Source organism: Berghia stephanieae, unplaced genomic scaffold (assembly GCF_034508935.2).
Source record: "Berghia stephanieae isolate SIO BIC M18660-M18661 unplaced genomic scaffold, UCSD_Bste_1.3 scaffold107, whole genome shotgun sequence".
Lineage (NCBI taxonomy): Eukaryota > Metazoa > Mollusca > Gastropoda > Nudibranchia > Aeolidiidae > Berghia > Berghia stephanieae.
The window spans coordinates 25,744-35,524 of NW_027622035.1; the positions used below are offsets into that span (position 1 = coordinate 25,744).

General features: G+C 35.9%; 1 protein-coding gene across 6 annotated transcripts; it reads left to right on the forward strand.

The window, feature by feature from the left end:
- Positions 1 to 21: 21 nt before the first annotated feature.
- Positions 22 to 9,335, forward strand: LOC144960926 (caspase-3-like; the record flags this gene model as incomplete). 6 transcript variants are annotated; one of them, XM_078894307.1, is given in 5 exon segments in its annotated part: positions 22 to 180; positions 1,829 to 2,016; positions 6,307 to 6,517; positions 7,006 to 7,124; positions 9,156 to 9,335. In XM_078894307.1, coding segments are annotated over 4 exon segments (648 nt in total), but the record flags the coding sequence as incomplete, so codon positions are not given.
- Between the last annotated feature and the right edge of the window lie 446 nt (positions 9,336 to 9,781).

Below are 9,781 nucleotides of genomic sequence, written 5' to 3' on the forward strand. Positions count from 1 at the left end.
TTAAACACAAGAGGACGAGAACGTAGATATTTGAGTTGCTCCGTTTTTATTTTTGAAAATATCAAATAAGAAACTAGGCAGCAGGCACCGGTGTAAAATAAAGACCTGAACAAGTGTGTATAACAAATAATAATAATAAATACAAAGAAATGAAAGAATTCGTTTATTCTACTCCTCCAAGTAATATTATTAAATATTTCGTGACCAAATTGCATGGCATTAGTACTTCTATTCACCATAATTTGTATATTTCTCTATCTACCTGAATGACAATTTGACCCAAAAATAAAAAACGTTATAGGCCTATTTGTATTTAAGCGCACCAAAAGATTTGATGAGGGGTGAGGGGGGGGGGGGGGGGAATAAATGTTATTAAGTAAGGGTAGTTGTTGGACAGGACATCTTGGCAGCATTTTTAAACAAACAACCTAGGGATATATATATATATATATATATATATATATATTATATATATATATATATATATATATATATATATAATATATATATATATTATATATATATATATATATATATATATATACTTGTTTTTATTTGTTTGTATACAGACTTGTGCTCTTGACTGCATTCATTTTATTGTGATTTTGACCAGCGAGCCACCAACAGTCCTCATTCTTGTCCCCCAGTTATTTAGCCATACACGTGGGGATTTCGCTACGATTTGCTTTACCCATGCCTGCCCCCAGATCGTCACGGGTAAAAATCTCAACGGTGTATGGCCCTCTTGAGATGTTGTCTTGTGTTCACTAGATACAGAGTTCTGTATAGATGGAACGAAGATGACGTCACTCATACTTAGAGATACTTAGAGATGATTTCCAGCACAGGTTCTCAAAGATCCTCTTCGCTGGACTCAGGTGTCATCTTTGTTTCTTCCGGTTGCCGATTACCGTGAAGACAGAATGTGATGCTAGCCTTGTAATCATAGTAGATTTCTTGGTTTTTCCAATAGCTATCCAGTCTGTTCTTGAATGTGTTAATTGAATCAGCACTCATGCCTTTGTTATTGTTTTTTTGCCTTCCATGTTTATGAGTAATTCTCACTAAACTGTATTAACCAGACTATAAATGTTCAAGATTACATTAGTTTGCGTGTTGGTCCGTTATATTTCCGGATGGCAATGATGAGTTTCTTGGCCAAAATAGGGCACTCACCTCGAGTTTTTGTTCTCACTTCCCACCCTGCCCCGTAAAATCTCAAACATATTCTGCCATTCTGACGTACACTTTTCTTGTTTTGATATAAGGGCATAGGCTTGCCTCGATACCCGACAATTTCCGAACTTTTTGACATTTGGAATTTTGTTGTTGCATTTGGCATTTTTTTTCTCTTTTGAGCGTTGATTTGGCAAGAGACCGAAAAATAATCTGGCAAACGTGATCCCAGTAATTTTCCGTTTTCGGTTGCAAGTTATTTATTATTCTTACTTTATCAACTTAAATAGTCTTTGATATTAGATACTTAATTAACTCAAAACAGCCTTCACAATTCCATGATTCATATACACAACACCTTCGACTGATGATTATATTGAATTTATATGATTGGGGGAACGTATTTATTGTTGTGTTTTAACGTGTTGCAGTCAAGATATTTTTATTAACTTTCCTTATTTCTATCATGTACATTTGGAAACATTCCATATTCTGGAATGTGGATAATTGTTTAAAAGAGGGAGTTTCAAATATGTGTCTGGGAATAACGAATTTTCGTTATCCCCAGACAGGTGTCTGGGGATAATCTCATATTATATTTATTAACTTTTACTTTTGTAATTTGTTCATCTCAATATTTTTCTCACAACAGCAGAACAAGATATGTTAAACATGCTTTCATTAAATTGATGATGTGATGAAATGGAAGAAAGACATCAAGAACTTATCAGGTCCAATTACACAAAACTTATTGCTGGCTTACGGGACAGTGTTGGAAATGTCTGCGACGTTTTGTATGAAAAGAAGATTATCACTGATGCAATGAGAGATAATGTTATTGTAAGTATTCTTTATCACTAGCAAATTTAAAAATTAAAAATTGAACTTTTATGTAGCACAATATCCACTAAAAGTGCTCAAAGCGCTTTACAAAGGTTTCCTGACCAACAGCAACACATAACAAAAGGAAGGAGACGTGACGCCTGTTGTTAGGCGATAATCCAATTTTTTCGACAGAGACAACGCTGTGAATTACCAGGTATGGTGAGAGAAATGCGAGTAAAGAGTCTTTTCCAAGGACTATGCATCTAGCGAGGCTTGAACACAGGACCTTCTGATCCGAAAGCGAGTGTCATACCACTTGACCATATAGCCGACAAATTTACATGAGTAGTGCAGCCTTATAAAAAAAACCTAATTCCTTGTCTTCAAAACATTTGAATTAAAAAAAATATTTTTGTTTGTTTTTGTTTTAGATCACAAAATTTTCCTCCAATCTTGAATGAATTTATTTCTTTAAAAAATGTTCTCTTACAAAATATTTGAGCTTTAAAAAAAAAAAATTTGAGCCTTATATAGGCAATATCCACTAAATGTGCTCAAAATGCTTTACAAGGGGTCCCTGGTCAACAGCAACATTTAACATGAAGGACGGGACATGCCGCCTATTAGGTGATATTACAATTTTTTTCAGACAAAGACACCGCTGTAAACGGCCAGGTACTCATTTTACACCTGTGTACGGTGAGAGAATGAGTAAAGAGCCTTTTCCAAGAACTCAACCATGCGCCGAGCGCGAGGCTCGAACCCAGGACTTTCTGATCCGAAAGCGAGTGTCATACCACTAGACCACATAGCTGCACAATGAAAATATTACGATGAAGGTGTGAGGTGAGGAAATCTGTTCATTACTTGAGAGAGAACGCTGTTTTGAGGATAACTTGGCTCGTTGCTTTTCTTTTTTTTTTATTAGGGAAAGTCTTTTTGAGATGCACATTTCTTGATTTATTAATTTTTCTTAATGGTATTTTCAGACTTGTGCTATGTTGTTTGGTACGAGTCAGACATTTTTTTATCACACCCAGTCCAGATAACTTGTGATTACAATGCTTAACTCACTCAACCCTAACACCGACTATATCCGTAGTTTACCCCTGGTTACTTTTACAACATTCCTATTTATTACATTTTTCTGAGACAAATTATAGGCGGTTATCAAAGCTAATGTTTTTAGTTTTTGCATGTTAATGGTAGTTGAATAAAACTATTTATGAACATGCTCATTTTAATACATTTTGTGTGATGGGCAATGAGTGATAGCTTTGTTTGATCCATAGAATTAAACGAATGAGAATACGTACGAAGCCTAAAAAGTGTCCACCAATGAAAGCATTCAGCGCCATTTTGTTGTTGGCTGAGAATGTAGTAATTACCATTCATTCGGTATCTATGTCAACATAACGGCACAAGAAAAACAACAAACAATATCAAAATCCACAATAAAATGTTTCAGAACTGTTGCGTATATTTATGGCACAACGAAGCTGTCAAAAAATGAAGTTAGAGAATGTGTGTAATCATGTATTATAATAACCTGTAATGTGTTTTCCACCCACCACATCATCTACTACTACAACCACCACCACAATATCATCACTAATACTACTACTACAACCACCAGCCCCACATCATTATCACTACCACTACTACTACACCACCACCAGCACATCATCATCACTACCACTACTACAATCACCACAACCACATCGTCATCACTACCACTACTACTGCAACCACCACCACCATATCATCATCATTACCACTACTACCACAACCACCACCACCACTACTACTACAACCACCACCACATCACTACCTCAACTACTACAACCACCACCCCAATAGCATCACTACCACTACTACTACAACCACCACAACCACATCGTCATCACGACCACTACAACTACAACCACCACCATATCATTACCATTACCACTACTACTACAACCACCACTACCACCATATCATTACCATTACCACTACTACTACAACCACCACAACCACATCGTCATCACTACCACTACTACTGCAACCACCACTACCACCATATCATCACCATTACAATACTACTACAACACACCACAACCACATCATCATCACTACCACTACTACTACAACTACAACCACCACCACATTATCATCATTACCACTACTACTACTGCAACCACCACCACCATATCATCATCATTGAAATATTTTTTTTTTTTAATTGAGCTTTATATAGTGCAATATCTACTAAATGTGCTCAAAGCGCTTTACAAGGGGTCCCTGGTCGACATTTAACATGTAGGACGGGACATGACGCCTGTTAGGCGATATTACAATTTTTCGGACAAAGACAACTCTGTTAACGGCCAGGTACTCATTTTACACCTGAGTACGGTGAGAGAATGTGAGTAAAGAACCTTTTCCAAGGACTCAACTATGCGCCGAGCGCGAGGCTCGAACCCAGGACCTTCCGATCCGGAAGCGAGTGTCATACTACTAGACCACATAGCCGCATCATTACCACTACTACTACAAACACCACCACCACATCATCATCACGACCACTACTACTACAACCACCACCACCATATCATTACCATTACCACTACTACTACAACCACCACCACATCATCATCACTACCACTACTACTACAACTACAATCATCACCACCACCACATCATCATCACTATTACTACTATAACTACAACCACCACCAACACCACATCACCTCACTAACACTCAGTACTACAATCACTACCATTAGGTTTCGGAGCTTTACTTCATTTGAAATAAGGAAACTTCGGAATTGTATTTGGCATTGTGTTTATATATCATAATATAATTCTAATCAGTTATCTATTTAGAACTAGATACTATACAATATGTATGCCAAATACCACCCCAATTCCCCTTTCTTGTGTGCGGAATTCCTCTTTCGGCATTGAAATTGAGTGTGAGAGAGTCATCACTACACACATAAACAACAGAAACAATTTAAAAACAAGACTATGACACGCAACCACTCACACACGAGGCTATAGATAGTATGCAGATGACGTCACTCAGGCCTTTGTTATTGTTTTTGCCATCCGCGTTTGTGAGTTGTTCTCACTAAACTGTATTCACCAGACTATAAAAGTTCATGGTTACACAGAGTTTGTGTGTTGGTCCGTTATACTTCCGGATGGCAATGTTGTGAACTCCTTGGCCAAGCGCATTCTATCTATACTATTTATCCTTTTCTCTATATAGAATTGGACAAGACAAACAATAGCTTGACTCTCGCTACACTTCGCATTGATGTTTGTCGTCTCACGAGTTCAACTCTCGGTCGACCTGTCAATATTCCTTTTTGCCTCGGACGTAATCATTAATAGAATGTTGTGTGGTTTTGACCGTGAAGAAAACCTTAAGAAGTCACATTTATATCATTTTAGAGAGATCGTTTTGAATAATTTTGAGTCAAACGAGCGAGCAGCAACTTGTTTTCATGAACGGCCGATCAGCGCTTGTTTACTATAGTAACGCGATTCCCAGCCAACATCAAAATGGCGGATATTTTTTCTCATCGAGGCCGCTGGTTGGTTAGCCAATAAGAGCACCGTACGGTTTCCATTGGGTAAATTCCTTGGTTTGATCAAGGCTGTCACCCCCAAATGGATTGTTTGTTCGATGAGACGAATGGGAAGACAGATCATTCTTAATCCATTGCTTACTTATGCAACTGTTATGAATGGCATAAGTTATTTGTTTTTGCAGTTAGATTTGTCTCTTATCATTAGATAATAATAATAATAATAATAATAATAATAATAATAATAATAATAATAATAATAATAATAATAATAATAATAATATTACTGATAATGATTATAGTAATACTGATAATTATTATAGTAATAATAATAATATTAATAATAATAATGATAATAATAATAATAATAATAATAATAATGATAATAATAATACTACTGATAATAATGATAATGATAATAATAATAATAATAATAATAATAATAATAATAATAATAATAATAATAATAATAATATTAATAATAATAAATATAATAATTATAATAATACTGATAATGATTATAGTAATAATAACTATTATTAACATTATTATTATTATTATTATTATTATTATTATTATTATTTTCATCATCATTTTTATTATTATTGTTGTTGTTATTATTATTATTATTTTGCTGTTATTATTATCATTATTATCTTTATTTTTTAAAAATGATATAGAATTTTAGAAAAATTCTGTAAGTATAGAATCAAAATTCTCATCTCAGTATAAAGATACCCCAAGACATAAAGCATCGTATCTGCTGGACCTAATAGTCAACCGTGGGGCCAGAGCGTTTGGAGGACTGTACGAGGCTTGCAAGCGCAACAGGTTGCTTGCGGCAGCAGACATTTTACGGCCGGACAAGGCCCCCCATTCCATATCCAGGGCAACCGGCCATGCTGTGGGTTTTACTAATAAAGAACAGTCACTTCCAGGTTGGTTTTTCGTGTATTTTCTCTCCCTCGTCTTCTCCTATTGTTCCTTTGTTGTTGTTGTTCTTGTTGTTGTTATAAGTATTTGTAGTAGTACCCAGTAGTAGTAGTAGTAGTAGTAGTAGTAGTAGTAGTAGTAGTAGTAGTAGTAGTAGTAGTAGTAGTAGTAGTAGTAGTAGTAGTAGTAGTAGTAGTAGTAGTAGTAGTAGTAGAAGAAGTAGTAGTAGAAGTAGTAGTAGTAGTGTGGTGTTATTATTTTTAATGCTATTTTATTATTATTAGTATTTATTTTTTAAAATTATTTTTAAAAAAATTATTATTATTATTATTATTATTATTATTATTATTATTATTATTATTATTATTATTATTATTATTATTATTATTATCATTATTGTAAGTCTTCGTACTTTTGAACCCTTCTTGTTTGCAGCAATATGCATGATGAAGTGTGAATTTATCCGTTTTTACGTTTATATTTTCCTGTTTAGACGAGTGGCCCACAAAGGAACACATTGAACGAGTCAGAACCAAACGGTTGTCAGTGAGGACTGTTGACAAGGATTCTAATCCTGGGATGCTGGAAAAATACCAAACACATTTGAATCAGGTGAAGTTTTTATAGATCTTTGGGATACTGGAAAAATACCTGACACATTTAAGATCTTTGGGATGCTGTTAAAAATACCTGACACATTTAAGATCTTTGGGATGCTGTTAAAAATACCTGACACATTTAAGATCTTTGGGATACTGGAAAAATACCTGACACATTTTTTAAGATCTTTGGGATGCTGTTAAAAATACCTGACACATTTAAGATCTTTGGGATGCTGTTAAAAATACCTGACACATTTAAGATCTTTGGGATGCTGTTAAAAATACCTGACACATTTAAGATCTTTGGGATGCTGTTAAAAATACCTGACACATTTAAGATCTTTGGGATGCTGTTACAAATACCTGACATATTTAAGATCTTTTGGATGCTGTTAAAAATACCTGACACATTTAAGATCTTTGGGATGCTGTTAAAAATACCTGACACATTTAAGATCTTTGGGATGCTGGAAAAAATACCTGACACATTTAAGATCTTTTGGATGCTGTTAAAAATACCTGACACATTTAAGATCTTTGGGATGCTGTTAAAAATACCTGACACATTTAAGATCTTTGGGATGCTGGAAAAAATACCTGACACATTTAAGATCTTTTGGATGAAACAAATGTCGCTTGACTTGGTCTAGTGGTATGACTCTTGTCTTCGGACCAGAAGATCCAGGGTTCGTCTTGCACTCGGACATAATAGTTGAGTCCTTGGAAAAGACTGACATTCTACATCAAGAATCAATACTGGTCCTATGGCTTGTAAACTTGAGCTTTTATATAGCGCAATATCCACTAAACATTCTCAAATCGCTTTACAAAGAGTCTCTGGCCAACAGCAACACGTAACATGTAGGACATGGCATGATGCCTGTTAGGCAATATTACAATTTTTTTGTACAGAGAGAACGCTGTTAACGGCCAGGTACTCATTTTACACTTGAGTATGGTGAGAGAATGTGAGTAAAGAGCCTTTTCCAAAGACTCAACTCTGCACCGAGCGAGGCTCGAACCCAGGACCTTCCGATCCAAAAGCGCGATGTCATACCACAAAACCACATAGCCTTGTGAGACATAATTGTTGTGTCTTCTATCCCCCTGTATCTGTTTTTCAATTTGCTTTCTGTCTTGGAATGAGATTACTTGATTTTGTCCTGACCCTGGTCGGAGTTCTTGGCTGGGAGGGAAACAGTCAAATGTATAGTTATAGTTATGGGAGATGATATTTATTTTCATTGTAAATCATCTCTCTGTTATGCATTGTATTATTTTTGTTTTACATTGTAAACATTTGAGTGTGTTCCTCTTAGCATGGACCTGTGCTTGTGCCTGGATCTCAAACTAAGTAACTAAGTACACTGATATTGTGCTCTTGAAATCTACATCTGTTCCCTATTTGAGCTAATCCAACTTTGTCTTCCTTTTTTTTTGTGTGTACTTTAATTTTAATTCTAGAACTTTTTACTATCCCATTTTCATCCTTTTTACTGGCGCTGATATGACCTTATTGTGTTGCAAGCGCCGTAAAACCCGTAAAAACAAACAAACAGCTTATGAGGCAAATGCGCCACCCATCGAGATATCAGAATCTCCATGAGAGTTCTTGAGTTATTTCCCCTTTCTTAAGCTTGATCATTTGTATAGTACAAAATCCACTAAGCATGCTCAATGCACAGTTTGGCTATGTGGTCTTGTGGTATGACACTTGCTTTCAGATCAGAAGGGCCTAGGTTCAAGCCTTCGCTTGGCGCACAGTTGAGTCCTTGGAAAAGGTTCTTCACTCACATTCTCTTACCATACTCAGGTGTAACACCTGGCCAATAACAGCATTGTCTCTGTGCAAAAAAATTTTAATATATCTCGTACTACATTTTAAGTGTTACTGTTGGCCATGGACCCCTTGTAAAGCGCTTTGAGCACGTTTAGTGGATATTGCCCTATATAAAAGCTTTCTCCATTTTACGAAGACAAAATCTCTTGAACAATTCTTCCACGTTTGAAATTATATATATATTTTTACCCATTATTTCAGCCCCTTGTTTATCCAATGTATCACAAACGGAGAGGAAACGCATTGATCATTGTCAATGATAACTTTCCTACAACTCATCTTCGAAGACGAGAAGGAAGCGAATGGGATAAAGTTGGGCTCCACCAGCTCTTCAATGGCCTTGGATTTAACATTATCATGAAAGAGAATTTGTCCAAAGACGTGAGTTGGAAACTGATAAAAGTCCCGATAGCTCAGTTGATAGATAGAGAACTCGCTTCACATGCAAAGGGACCGAGAAGATCGATCCTGGGTGCAGTCGAGATTTTTTTTTCTGACCCTCCTGTCCACCCAGCAGTGAATGGGTAGCTGAGTGTGTTAGATTTGCCGGAATGTACTTTGCAATAGACTAGCGTCCTATCCAAAGGATGACAAGCAATTGCTTTTGTTGTTTCACGCTATATAAACCGGGATAGACTCCGGTTCCATGGGTCGAATGGCTCTGAAGGACTACTATTCCGGGAGTTTTATTGCTGATGGCAAAGTCACCAGAACAAAATAGATGGAATAAATATGACCAAAAAGTCAACTCAGGGAAATTGTCTCAAATGTTATATTGACAAAAGAGTGGCTGAAGTTTATATATACAGTTATTAACAAACACGTTT